The sequence below is a fragment of the Chanodichthys erythropterus genome, chromosome 2 (assembly GCF_024489055.1).
Source record: "Chanodichthys erythropterus isolate Z2021 chromosome 2, ASM2448905v1, whole genome shotgun sequence".
NCBI lineage: Eukaryota > Metazoa > Chordata > Actinopteri > Cypriniformes > Xenocyprididae > Chanodichthys > Chanodichthys erythropterus.
This window is the reverse complement of record NC_090222.1, coordinates 31911102-31925090: the sequence shown is the minus strand read 5'-3', so window position 1 is coordinate 31925090 and position 13989 is coordinate 31911102. Positions and strand designations below refer to the sequence as shown.

General features: G+C 37.7%; 1 protein-coding gene across 1 annotated transcript; it reads right to left on the bottom strand.

The window, feature by feature from the left end:
• Nucleotides 1–85: 85 nt before the first annotated feature.
• Nucleotides 86–13820, bottom strand: ubxn11 (UBX domain protein 11). Its single transcript, XM_067409906.1, has 14 exons — nt 13708–13820; nt 13472–13592; nt 9912–9946; nt 9513–9629; nt 9322–9419; nt 9064–9118; nt 6830–6912; nt 6367–6666; nt 6144–6221; nt 1725–1875; nt 1521–1624; nt 1364–1437; nt 1114–1251; nt 86–602 (listed from the first exon to the last, which is right to left on the bottom strand). The coding sequence occupies exons 2-14, from the start codon at nt 13540–13542 to the stop codon at nt 410–412; spliced, it is 1497 nt and encodes a 498-aa protein (XP_067266007.1). The 5' UTR covers nt 13543–13592; nt 13708–13820; the 3' UTR covers nt 86–409.
• Nucleotides 13821–13989: the final 169 nt, after the last annotated feature.

Sequence of the window (13989 nt, the reverse complement as noted above, 5' to 3'; positions counted from 1 at the left end):
TTTGATCTCACGCAAAAGACTATTTATAAGTTAATACATTTCCCTGGAAATTTCTGCAAATTGTGCCATATGTTCAACAGACTTAATTGGAAGATTTACAATAACATGGGAATTAAACAAACCATAAACCGCTTTAACAGCAGATTGGGTGTCACTTCCTGGTTCATTTACAGAGAATAGAAAAAGAAAGTTTTCCATTTTATCATAACTTAAATATTGTAAATTGAGTTGTTGGTTTTTTTATTTATTAATAATTTAATGATCAAACTGATTTTTCTATATATTGATGTTTGGACATTTTCACTACTGATTTATCAATTTCCAAAAATTCATACTTGTTTACGCATGATGAGTGAGACATTTGGAGAAGGCAATGCTGTGAAAGTGTGCTAATGATAAAGCTTGCACGTTATTTAACATCACATGAGAATAGTTGGGTTGTTCTGTATGTGTCTCCACACTGTCTGTGAGTTAAAGCTTGTGGACGCAGGAGCAGTGCTGCATTTGGAGTCAGACCACAGGACAGTAGCGTCTGGGTGTCATCACTGTAGCACCGCTGTGGAAATGCGCTAATGATGTCATATGGCACAGCACCCAGTCCTCTGTCAAAAGAGATTGGCTCAAATTATTGTCTGTAAACTTACTGGTAAAGCATCATTGACTTCCATTTTTTTTTTTTTTTTTTTTCTTCATACTATGGAAGTCAATGGTGCTCCACAAATGTTTAGTTGCATACATTCTTCAAAATATCTTTTGTGTTCAGCAAAAGAAAGAAATTCATACAGGTTTGGAACAACTTGAGGGTGATTTTCATTTTTGGGTGAATTATCCCTTGGCCTTAAAGTCAGCATGAAATGGAAGTTGTGATTGTCTTTTATTTCGTATTATGATGCATATTCAAGTGAAATGGCTTCTCGAACAAGAAAAAAATGTAGGGCAGGACATTTTTCCATCTGAAATTAATTGGATCATTGAATAGTTGTGTTTTGCTGCTGTTGTGATATATGAGTGACAGGTTGTCCCACCCTCGCACCAGTAAACGGGCAATATAATTAAGTTGCAGACATTTGGAGTATGTTTATGATAATTTAAAATGCTAGTAGTTTCTCAAACCTTTTCAAGTCCAGGTAGTGACGCAGATCTCCAATAGTCTCAGTCAAGTACATTTTCATGATAAATGTCTCCGTACCATCCTCCGACTTCACTCTTAGTGTGGTGACGTCTTTTGCAGATAGTGTAAAATCTGTCTCACTGAATTAGATCACATAGGTTGGTAAAGTGAAACATTTATGTCAGCAACTCTTATGCTATCTATCAAAGCTATCCTGTTTGGTCACAACTTTAAGATAAGGTTTTTTTATACCGTTCTCTCAAAGCCCGCAGTGCAGATGTTTCCACAGTGGTTGCTGTATGACTCTTAGCACCATCAGGGAAGCCCTTAACAAAACAAAAATTCAGTTCAATGGGAAATGTGACTGATCGACCCTAAACGGAACAGACTAAAACATGACTATACTGACCTGTAGATGAGCCTTCACTGAGTCTCGTATACTAATCACTTTGCCTGCCTTCACCACAGACTCTGGGAGCTTTCGCAGAAACTGTTCCATTGACAGTTTTCTGCCTAAATGCCACACAAGGATGATTCAAATCCAAGATGTAAAGTACAATAATACAGTAGCAGTAAATTTACAAGTCAAGTCATACCAATAAGATGTTCAAACCTGGTATATGACTCTGTTTTGGTGTTGTGGAGATGGTCTGCTCAGATCTGTCCACCGACTGCCTTCTTGCTCCATCTATAGTTTGTCCTCTTCCAGGAAACTCAGTCCATGGTTGCCTAACTACAAACTCCTCGTCCCGTTTGTCATGAACCTGTTTGTGTGGTTCAGGAACAATATAACTAAATATAGGTTCCTTTCATTAATTTAATGCCACGTAAATGTCTTCTCAACAGGTCACAAGAATTAAGGTATTAATACATGTCTACGTCACTTGGCAAAGTTGAAAATCTACCCTACTATTCAAAAGTTTAAAAGGTCAGTAAGGGATATATATAAGAAATTCAGGAAGCATGCATTAAATAAATCAAAAGTGTATATTGTTACAAAAGATTTCTATTTCAAGTAAATGCTGTTCTTTTGAACTTTCTATTCATGAAAGATTCCTGGAATAAAAGTTCCACAAAAATATTATGCTGCAGTTTTTTTTTTAACATTAATAATAAAATGTTTCTTGAGCACCAAATCAGCATATTAGAATGATTTCTAGAAGGATCATGTGACACAAGGGATAGTTCACCCAAAAATGAAACATCATTTGAATCATGAATCATTTACTCACCCTCAAGTTGTTCCGAGTTTCTTTCTACTGTTGAACATAAATATTATTTATATTTTAAAGAATGTTGGTAACAGTTGACTGTAGATATTGAGTTCTAGTGTTTTTTTCCTACTATGGAAATCAGTGGCGTTGATTACCCATATTCTTTAAAGTGTCATGAAACCCTAAAACACTTTTTTTTTTAGATGTAAACAGATTTGTATAGGCTGCATATCATTGAAAACACTAAAGGTACTCATTAATGCTATTCATAAGTGAAAAATTGTTATTTTTGCATTTTTCAGAGCGATTTCTGTCTTCTGGTTTGAAAAGCGGAGTCAGAGCAACGTTACAAAATCTGATGTCATCATGTACTTTCGGCCCAAGTATGGGCATGGTCCAACATGCTGACGTAGACCGTTTCTCGACATATATTCATGACATAAAGCTCATTTAATCCAATCATACGCTGTAGTATGCATTATAATTGCGGTATTATGTATGAGGAAGTATCACTTCTCTCTCCTGAGTGGTCTCTTGTCATTCAGAGACATATCGTTGGTGTTTGTTTCATCAGTGCTACAACACAATGTGTTTTCCTGTGACCAGAGCAGATGTTTGTGTGCATGTGGATTGTTTTGCTGTAATCTACCAGCAGAAATGGAAAATATGTTCGCGTGAGATCGCATTACAACAGAGAATTCAAATGTCACAAAAGTGCGGCTCATTCACCTCCGCCTGCTCTATCTATAACCAAAGACACAAATTCAGATAGGCTTCTCAGAGGTTACTCAACATGTTTTATTATGACAAGTTTCAAAAATAACGAACGAAATAATGATAGAAATAATGTCTCTTCGGTATTAGAAAAATAAATAAATACCTAAAACAATACCTCTGCTATATTAGCAATCCAAATTTAACAAAAATAGCTCTCAAACTTACAAAAATGAACAAAAAAAGTTAGTTTTCTTCTTCATCCTTGTTTTCCTTTTCCTGTTTTTCTTCCTCATCCTCTGTTTGCCCATCTATATTTTGCTGTAGAGCTGATCTTTCCCAGCAGTTTTGTTGCTTAACAAATAAGCATTAAAGTTTATATAGGCCTATTAGCTGTTACATCGCAAGGTACAAAGGAAGAGCACAACGAGCTTAACCCATTGTAGATGATAGCTGAAGGTTGCTCTGCTGTTACATGAAGTATTTGTTATTTAAAGACGACTGCACAAATCATGCATACTAATGAAAACATTTTAAACCGTTACCTAGAAGTAGTAAACAACTGTAGTTTAGGCATAAGTCAGCCGCGACGCTGAGAATATAGTTACCTTTATGGAATAATCCACTAATGTTTTGAGATACAATGTGAACTAATATTTGCATGTGCAACCGTGCATGACGCTTGCTTACAGATCTACCACAGGCTACTTCCACTCACTCTTACAAGTCTACACTCCTACCAGAAACCTGCGCTCATTAAAGGAGCGAAGGCTTGTGGTACCATCACAGAGAGGCACAAAATCACTTTCCAGAACATTCTCGTTCACTGTTCCTTGCTGGTGGAACAATCTTCCTGCCTCCATCCGGAATGCGGAATCCATGGCAATATTCAAAAGACAGCTGAAAACCCATCTCTTTCATGAGCACTTAACCTCATCTTAAAAAAAATAAAATAAAATAAATAAAAAAAAAACTTCTTATTCCTATCCTTTCACTTCCTTTAATCCCTCTCTATTGTAGCTTAGGATAATCTGAGCACTGCCTTTAACTTGTATTTTGAGCACTTCTTGTCTATTTGCCTCGTCATGACGACTCGCTTGTTGTATTCCTCACTTGTAAGTCGCTTTGGATAAAAGCGTCTGTCAAATGAATAAATGTAAATGTCTGTGAAACTCATTTATATTAATGTACGCTCCGCCTTCGGAAACCAAAAATCTCGTAACACTGGTCAATTTAATGACCCAGTGAAAACCAGGACATTTTCATCACTTTATAAAAAAAAAAACAACCAGGACGGCCAGGACAGGATGTGAAAACAGGACATGTCCTGGGAAAACAGGACGTTTGGTCACCCTATGCTATACACGCGGAGCGCGCATATGATCGGTTTCAGCGCGGAGCTTCGCGTTGTGTTTAACAACACTAGCCACGTGCCACATGGCTCATATCTGTGTTTAAAGTTTTTATTTCACACATTCTCCTGCACCAAACATGAACCAGCACGGTGTATGCACACATATTTCATCAAGTCTTCTTCACATGATTTATATGTGCAAACTGGACAATGATACAGTGGTGTAGCATCTGAATGCGATGACACGATTATTCTAATAGACAAAAGACTGCAGTGCTCGTAAACGTAATCAAAGTAGCCTATTATTAGCCCTATTAAATGTTCTTTCGCATTCATTATTCTGTATAATGAGTGTGTTCTATGTCTGTGCTTGATTGGTTGTTCTCTCCCCTCTTCTCCCCTTCTACACTCCCACTTTTCCAGAGCTTTACATGCCCATTTTAACTGACTTTTCTGAGCTTTGAGGTATGAACAACCAGTGTAAAACAGGGGGGTTTCATGACCCTTTAAAGGTGCCCAAGAATGCTTTTTCACAAGATGTAATATAAGTCTAAGGTGTCTCCTGAATGTGTCTGTGAAGTTTCAGCTCAAAATACCCCATAGATTTTTTTTTATTAATTTTTTTTAACTGCCTATTTTGGGGCATCATTAACTATAAAGTGATTTTGGCAGCGCCGCCCCTTTAAATGGTGTGCTCCCTGTCACACAAGCTCTCGACTATATTACAGTGCATTTACAAAGTTCACACAGCTAATATAACCCTCAAATTGATCTTTACAAGATGTTCGTCATGCATGCTGTATGCATGCTTCGAATTATGTAAGTATTTATTTTGATGTTTACGTTTGTTTCTGAATGAGTTTGAGGCTATGCTCTGTGGCTAACGGCTAATGCTACACTGTTGGAGAGATTTATAAAAATTGAAGTTGTTTATGCATTATACAGACTGCAAGTGTTTAAAAATGAAAATAACGACAGCTCTTGTCTCCGTGAATACAGTTAGAAACGATGGAAACTTTGACCACATTTAACAGTACATTAGCAACATGCTAATGAAACATTTAGAAAGACAATTTACAAATATCACTAAAAATATCATGCTATCATGGATCATGTCAGTTATTATTGCTCCATCTGCCATTTTTCGCTGTTGTTCTTGCTGGCTTACCTTGTCTATGCACAGATCCAGACGTGAATACTGCCTTTCCTTGTCTAATGCCTTGAACATGGGCTGGCATATGCAAATATTGGGGTCATACATATTAATGATCCCGACTGTTACATAACAGTCGGTGTTATGTTGAGATCCGCGTGTTTTCCGTAAGTCTTTTAAACAAATGAGATTTATATAAGGAGGAGGAAACAATGGTGTTTGAAACTCAAAGCATGTCTTTTCCATGTACCTGAACTCTTGTTATTTAACTATGCCAATATAAATTCAATTTTTGATTCTAGGGCACCTTTTAAAATACCTTCTTTTGTGCTCAACCGAAGAAACACCCTCAGGTTGTTTTCTAAACCTGTATGAGTTTGAGTAAATGATGACAGAATTTTTGGGTGAACTATCCCTTTAAGACTGGAGTAATGATCCTGAAAATTATGCTTTGTCATCACAGGAATAAATTACAAATAAATTGACCCCAAACCTTAGGACGTTAGGTTTAGGGGTTTGGTAAATGTTTAACCCTAAATATGAGCAATAGTAAATGTAGTAATTATAATGAAAACTGCATAAATTCACAGTACACACCTGGAAGGGCACACCATTAGGAAACTTTTCCTGAAGCTCAGAAGGAAAAAACCCATCCATCAAGTCCTGCATGCAAACCTGCAATAAGGAGGTAAATCATACAAGGAACCATACATTTGATTGATTATTCATTTAAAGTAAACTGAAGCAGGCAGCAGGAAATGTACAATATTTATGTAGTCAAATTTAGTGACATAAGTCGAAAGCAGGAAAACAACTGAACCTGTGTGGTTGGGTCTTGATAGGAGCGGAATGGACCACTGAACATGACAATGCCATTTTTGTAGAGCCAAAGAGGTATGGAAGACTTCTGGGTAAGTTTGGCCCCACCAGGAATGGCAGTCACATGAGACTCCCCTTCCCCTGCTTCAATGTTCAGTTCTTGGATGTTCTGCATGACAAGGTCATAGTTCATCTCGAAACTCTTGCGTATGCAAGTTACTCCTGGAAGTTGGCTGTTAGCTTGCTCGTCGTGTTCTTCATAACCTCCTACCCAGATCAATCCATAATCGTTCAGAAACTTCTGTGTGGGTGGAAAAATGCCATTCTGTTGAGTCACTATTACTAATACCTATTTTGGTGCGATTATAGAGGAATGACTTCTGTATTATTGTTTTCTGCGTAACATAACATACATTAGTAAGAGGTTGAAGGAAACATCACAACAATCACTCAAAGCACCTCACCTCCATTTCCCACACTTGGTTTTGAAGCTTGAGGCACAGTTGAACCAATTCTTCATCTTGGTTCTCATTACTTGCAGATTTCTCTAAAGCCAAAGACAAACAAATTTGTTTACACAAGCTTTTATATGACTGGCAAACTGGTTAAAAGTATTAGCAAAAAATATTATTTTTTTAATGTAAACCAAAAATCATCTATTAACCCCTGTAATCATGTCCAAATGTTTTACTTTAGGGTTTGTTTGTAAATCTCATTATTTTACTTGATGTGTCTCATTAGATTCTTTCATTCACTTCTTTCAGATTCATTAGATACAAAAACAGTAAAACAATGATGAGAATCATACGGTCAGGACATGCCTATTTTTTTATTATTATTAAAATCAGCATAGATTAAATAAATACTTAATTATGTTAAGGATTAGTTCACTACAGAAATGTCCTGATCATTTACTCACCCCATGTCATCCAAAATGTTCATGTCTTTCTTTCTTCAGTTGAAAAGAAATTAAGGTTTTTGAGGAAAACATTCCAGGAATTTTCTCCATATAGTGGACTTAAACAGGGACCAATGGGTTGAAGGTCCAAAATGCAGTTTTAATGCAGCATCAAAGGGCTCTACACAATCCTAGCCGAGGAATAAGGGTCTAATATACTTAAAGGTCCTGTTTTTCGTGTTTTTTTGAAGCTTTGATTGTGTTTATAGTGTGCAATATAACATGTGTTCATGTTTCGCGTGTAAAAAAACACAGTATTTTTCACATAATTTACTTATCTGTATACCGATGTTTCCACTGTCATAAAAACGGGCTGATCACTTCCTTGTTCTATGAAGTCCCTCCTTCAGAAATACGTAATGAGTTCTGATCGTGCCAGCGGTTCCTGTGTTGTGATTCGACAGCAGCTTAGCTTACCGGTTGTGGTCCATAAACAACGCCTTCTCCAGACAAAGAGGGAACTGCTCCATCTTTCAAGAATAATCTTTGTGCGAATCCGGCATTAAACTGATTGAGATTGAGGAAGCTGTCCTCAGCAAAATGTGCTGCACATAGTTTTACATGTGAATTATAATTTTCGGGAACCAAGTTAAACATAAATTGTAACCATTGACCTCTAAGTACAGCGTCCCTGGGAAGGCCAAACAAAGGTAATTGGACTGCGGGATGAAAATAACACCGTTTCAACAACATGGCGACAAACACACTCTACAAATGCAACTCTTGCTCTTCTCCGTGGGAGCGCAACAAGACCACGCCCCCTTTTTTTATGTGTTCCTGTGGGCGGAGGTTAGTGAAAAAACTGTTATAGTGACGTCATTAAAGAAGGAAGTAGAGGGATGTAGTCCAAACTGGCCGTTCAATGTAGGCGACTTCTGTTAAATAAAATATCTCGCTTGGCATTGAACTTTGAGCTTTAAAATTTTACAGATTTTATTTATACTCTAACAACAACAAGTTTGAAACATGGGATCACGAATAACGGGACCTTTAAGGGTTTTTATATACTTTTTAAACACAAATGCACGTTCACTAGCTCGGCAAAGCGCATCCACAACTTCACGCATTATGTAATCACGTTGGAAAGGTCTCATGAGACGTAGGCGGAAAAAACGAAAAACTCATTTTCTCCTCCAACTTGAAAATCGTCCGACATTTTTGTTTTACCTTTTTTTTTTTTTTTTTTTGGTAAAGGCTTTTTGACTTAGTCTTTGCACGTTTTCTAAGCACTGGGTCGGTATTTCCGCCAATGTCACACGTGACCTTTCTAACATGATTACGTAATGCGTTAAGTCGTCGCAGAGCTAGTGCACGATGAGCATTTGTGTTTAAAAAGTACATAAGTTGTACTATTTTTAGAAAATGGCTGATCGTTTTGCTAGATAAGACCCTTATTCCTCGGCTGGGATCGAGTAGAGCCCTTTGAAGCTGCAATGAAAATGCAATTTGGACCTTCAACCTGTTGGTCCCTGTTGAAGTCCACTATATGGAGAAAAATCCTGCAATGTTTTCCTCAAAAATTCTAAATTTCTTTTCGACTGAAGAAAGAAAGACATGAACATCTTGGATGAGGCGTAAGGTGAATTGGGGGATTTAAAAGGGATTTAAATCCAGTATTAACAATGTGTTTTCCTTATGGGTTCTTATTGTAATTTGATATTGATTTTATTGTAGTTTCTATCGTGCTAAGTTAATCTTGCTGCAATTTTAACTCCTGTTTGTGTAACACATATTGATTACTTTTTGCCTCTTGCAGAAGATTGAGTTTCTCTTCCAGAACTGCTATTCTTCTTGCCTTGAGCAGGAAGTGTAAGAAAAATAAGTGTTAATACAACATGACACCTGAAAAATGATATCACTTGTGCACACAGAGACATCTGACATAACACGGATGATTATACAACACACAAACTTGAACACTTTAAATGTACAGCAAAGCAGATGTAGGTGTTAAGTCCGTAAGACAGTGAGATCGTAAGAATAAAGGAAGTGTCTTACTTTATGCTCTATATCCACAGCCTGAGATTTGACCTTTCTCTCAAGCTGACTGATCTTCTGCATCATACTTGACATCAGTTCGAAGTCACTCGGTGGAGCTGTTGACACATTTAGAGAAGATTTAAAAGACACCATATTTAAAGTTGTGATGATAGCTCATTTCATTTAACTGGTTGATTCAGTCATGGTACCTTCTTTTGCCTTCTTCTTGTGCATGCTCTTTGATCTTACAGTGGAAAGATTGTCCATAATGTGTGGCACTTGCTGGTTTTGTGGGAAAATGTCACGGAATAATGTAGCCTCGTAGTCTGAAACATCAAAATTGATCCATTTAAGTGATTTATATTATCAGATGTCCCATTTCTTATATTGATGTATTGTGTTCTCTCTCTGTGCATTTTGTACATTCTAATTGTATTTCCCATTTGTTTTTATATTCAGGAACTGGCATGGATGGAAACCTGTCATTTATATAATATGCAAAGCATGGCATTAGAAAAGCAGTTCAAATTGTTCTGACTCTTGACATTTATCTTGCCATTTAATTTGATTGTTAGATGGGGAAACTGTAAAATGTCTGTAAGTCTTACCAGTGTCTGACCTTTCTTTGTAAGGCTCTCTTTCCCTAGATCACAAAAACAGATACCACATCTGATTATTTCAAAGATTGTCTGGGTCATTCTTGTAATGCAGTAGCTTTGATCTTAGTAACTTTAAAAGAAAATCAATATGATTGTGTTAACATTTAAGGAAGTATTTTGATAAAAGGCTACAGCAGACTTTCACAGATTTCCTTGGAACCAATGATAACTTGAATATTTACTCAATTTAAAGAACAGGAACCTAGCATAATTGTCTAATTATAGTTAATTTAAAATGATAAACATCTTTTGATAAAATTTTGATAATATGCAGATTTCTGTAACTTTATGGGGAGGATGGAATTAAATTAATGGCTAACATATAAAAAAAAAAAAACAATTAAGTCGTTTCCTGTCTATCCTATATAATTTAATATAATATAATATTTATATATTATAATATTTATATATTATATTATATTATATTATAAATGCACCGATATATCGGCCAATAATCAGTATCGGCCTATAAAAGCAAATTTTCACACTATCGGCCGATAAATTAAAACAGCTGATAGTCAGGCCCGATATATCCCATTAATCAAAAGAGGGCAGGAAAATGCACTGAATTTGTGCTTTGTGTAAAGAAAATGCTAAGAAACCAGTTTGATGTTAATAATAGTTATATGAATTAATAACATTCAGAAAGTTAAGAAATATTAATTTAATCTTCAGAATTTAGTTAATGTGTGTTAATATTACTTTGAATGTGAAGAACCCCCAAACTATGGTGCAGATATCACTAAATAATAGGCTATCGGTATTGGAGAAATTTTGTATTGGTGCATCTCTAAAAATCCATATATATACACACACACACACACACACACACACACACACACATATATATATATATATATATATATATATATATATATATATATATATATATATATATATATATATATATATATATATATATATATATATATATATATATATATTCACAATAGAATATAGATAACATATCAAATGTTGAAAGTGAGACATTTTGCAATGTCATGCCAAATATTGGCTCATTTTGGATTTCATGAGAGCTACACATTCCAAAAAAGTTGGGACAGGTAGCAATAAGAGGCCGGAAAAGATAAATATACATATAAGGAACAGCTGGAGGACCAATTGGCAACTGGCATTGATACCCACATGATTGGGTATAAAAAGAGCCTCTCAGAGTGGCAGTGTCTCTCAGAAGTCAAGATGGCCAGAGGATTACCAATTCCCCCAATGCTGCGGTGAAAAATAGTGGAATAATATCAGAAAGGAGTTTCACAGAGAAAAATTTGCAAAGAGTTTGAAGTTATCATCATCTACAGTGCATAATATCATCCAAAGATTCAGAGAATCTGGAACAATCTCTGTGTGGCGACCAGGGCGGGCGAGAGCCGTGAGGGAACGGCGCGAGGCCGGTGATGCAAGTGATAACAAGCATCACCTGGGAGGCGCACCGGCCTTGAGTCTCTCACGGAGGAGCTCCGGAAGCATAAAAGGAGGAGCGACGACCGTGGAGGACGAGAGAGGACCAGGCCTGGACTTTATTTTATGTTTTATTATGTTTGTGTGGCCGGCAGACGTCCGCGAGGGTCTGACGGCATTACTTTTGTTTTGTTCTTTGTTTATTTTACATTAAAGTTTGTTTGAACGTTCGCCGGTTCCCGCCTCCTCCTTCCCATATCTACTGACCATGTTACATTGGTGCCGAAACCCGGGAGGAAGGAGGGACATGCTGTCGAAGAGCCCTCGCTGCTGAGGGGGATCGCGGTGCTGCGGAGTTCGGGCAGCGCGGGTGTGTGTAGACCGCGAGAGGCTGCCCGAGGCGGTGGTGCTGGAGCCTTGTGAAAGGTGGGACGGAGACCCGGATGCCGTGCTCTTGGGACGAGGTGGGGTGGCTGCCGTCCTGGACCTGGAGGGAGCGGAGGAGTCGCCGCCGTCTGCCGTGGGCCGGAGCCTGCTGCCGTCCGCCATGAAGGGGAGGAGCAGGGGACGGGGGACTCGCTGCCGGCTGCCCTCAGTCGGAGGAGCCATCGCCGGCCGTCAAGAGGCGGTCGAAGATCGGGCCGTCCATCGAGCGTCCAGTGCCACCGCATGGCACCACGAAGAAGAGCCTCTTAGCAGGCTGAGGACCGAGCGGCAGTGTGTCGGGGAACCGGACCAAGAATTTTTTTTTCTTTTTTTTCCTCTCTGGACCATACTGGATGCCCGTGATCTTCGGGCCCTTAGACGGCACTGCATCACATACAGGAATGCTACTGTAATGGAAATCACAACATGGACTCAGGAATACTTCCAGAAAACATTGTTGTGAACACAATCCACCGTGCCATTTACCGTTGCCGGCTAAAACTCTATAGGCCAAAAAAGAAGCCATATCTAAACATGATCCAGAAGTGCAGGCGTTTTATCTGGGCCAAGGCTAATTTAAAATGGACTGTGGCAAAGTGGAAAACTGTTCTGTGGTCAGACAAATCAAAATTTGAAGTTCTTTTTGGAAAACTGGGACGCCATGTCATCTGGACTAAAGAGGACAAGGACAACCCAAGTTGTTATCAGCACTCAGTTCAGAAGCCTGCATCTCTGATGGTATGGGATTGCATGAGTGCGTGTGGCATGGGCAGCTTACACATCTGGAAAGGCACCATCAATGCTGAAAGGTATATCTAAGTTCTAGAACAACATATGCTCCCGTCCAGACATTGTCTCTTTCAGGGAAGACCTTGCATTTTCCAACATGACAATGCCAGACCACATACTGCATCAATTACAACATCATGGCTGTGTAGAAGAAGGATCCGGGTACTGAAATGGCCAGCCTGCAGTCCAGATCTTTCACGCATAGAAAACATTTGGCGCATCATAAAGAGGAAGATGCGACAAAGAAGACCTAAGACAGTTGAGCAACTAAAGGCCTGTATTAGAGAAGAATCGGACAACATTCCTATTCCTAAACTTGAGCAACTTGTCTCCTCAGTCCCCAGACTTTTGCAGACTTATAAAAAGAAGAGGGAATGCCACACAGTGGTAAACATGGCCTTGTCCCAACTTTTTTGAGATGTGCTGATGCCATGAAATTTAAAATCACCTTATTTTCCCCTTAAAATTATGCATTTTCTCAGTTTAAACATTTGATATGTCATTTATGTTGTATTCTGAATAAAATAGTTAATAATTGAAGTTTGACACTTCCACATCATTGCATTCTGTTTTTATTCACAATCTGTAGTGTCCCAACTATTTTGGAATCGGGTTTATATATATATATATATATATATATATATATATATATATATATATATATATATATATATATATATATATATATATATATATATATATATAAATATATAAATGGATTTGCACCAGACATACACAGATGGTTAGAGTGACATTTCTAGCATAGTTGGACTTTTTGTAAAATTCAAGTGTCAGTGTTTACAGATACACGTGCTTATGATTAGGACTTTGTCTGTATTTCACATTCACTAGGCCCACAGCATTCTGTATGAACTTACCCATCATCACTCTGTATCTCTGGTAGAGGAGCTCGTCTGTTCTTCCTCAGGGTGGACAGCGGTGAGCTCATGTTTCCAAAAACAGGAGTTAACTGGAACTAACTATTGATAGTCGTGTTATCTAGAAAACAGAAAAGTAGCAAAAAACAATGATACAACCCTACCTAATTCCCAAGAATACAATATTTAGAAAAGCAACGTCTTTAACCTATTTGTATGTTTTTTTAGTTACTCACGGATTTCTGTGCTAAAGTTTGTTTTCAGTGCTGCGATGTTTGTTTGAATAGTTGTCATTGGTAACGAGAAAGCTCCACTTATTCAAATCTTCACTGTGTGGCGCTGCGGATCTGGGTAACAGTTATAATATGAATCAGTGAAATACCACCACCAGTTTATACAACTAGATTACTTTAAAATGGGAATGAATCCATATATATCAAAGTTTGAAACGCATAGCAAAAAATTAAAAAAACAAAAAAAACAAAACGGGGCATGGTTTATCAAATTGGGATAGAACA

Bases quoted from the DNA above. Each gene is read 5' to 3' on its own strand.
- ubxn11 (XM_067409906.1), bottom strand. From the start codon at position 13,542: ATGAGCTCACCGCTGTCCACCCTGAGGAAGAACAGACGAGCTCCTCTA. The intron at 9,630-9,911 runs GTAAGACTTACA...TTGATGTTTCAG, and splicing joins CAAAGAAAGGTCAGACACTG to ACTACGAGGCTACATTATTC. The intron at 9,420-9,512 runs GTACCATGACTG...ATGTGTCAACAG, and splicing joins CAAGAAGAAGGCAAAAGAAG to CTCCACCGAGTGACTTCGAA.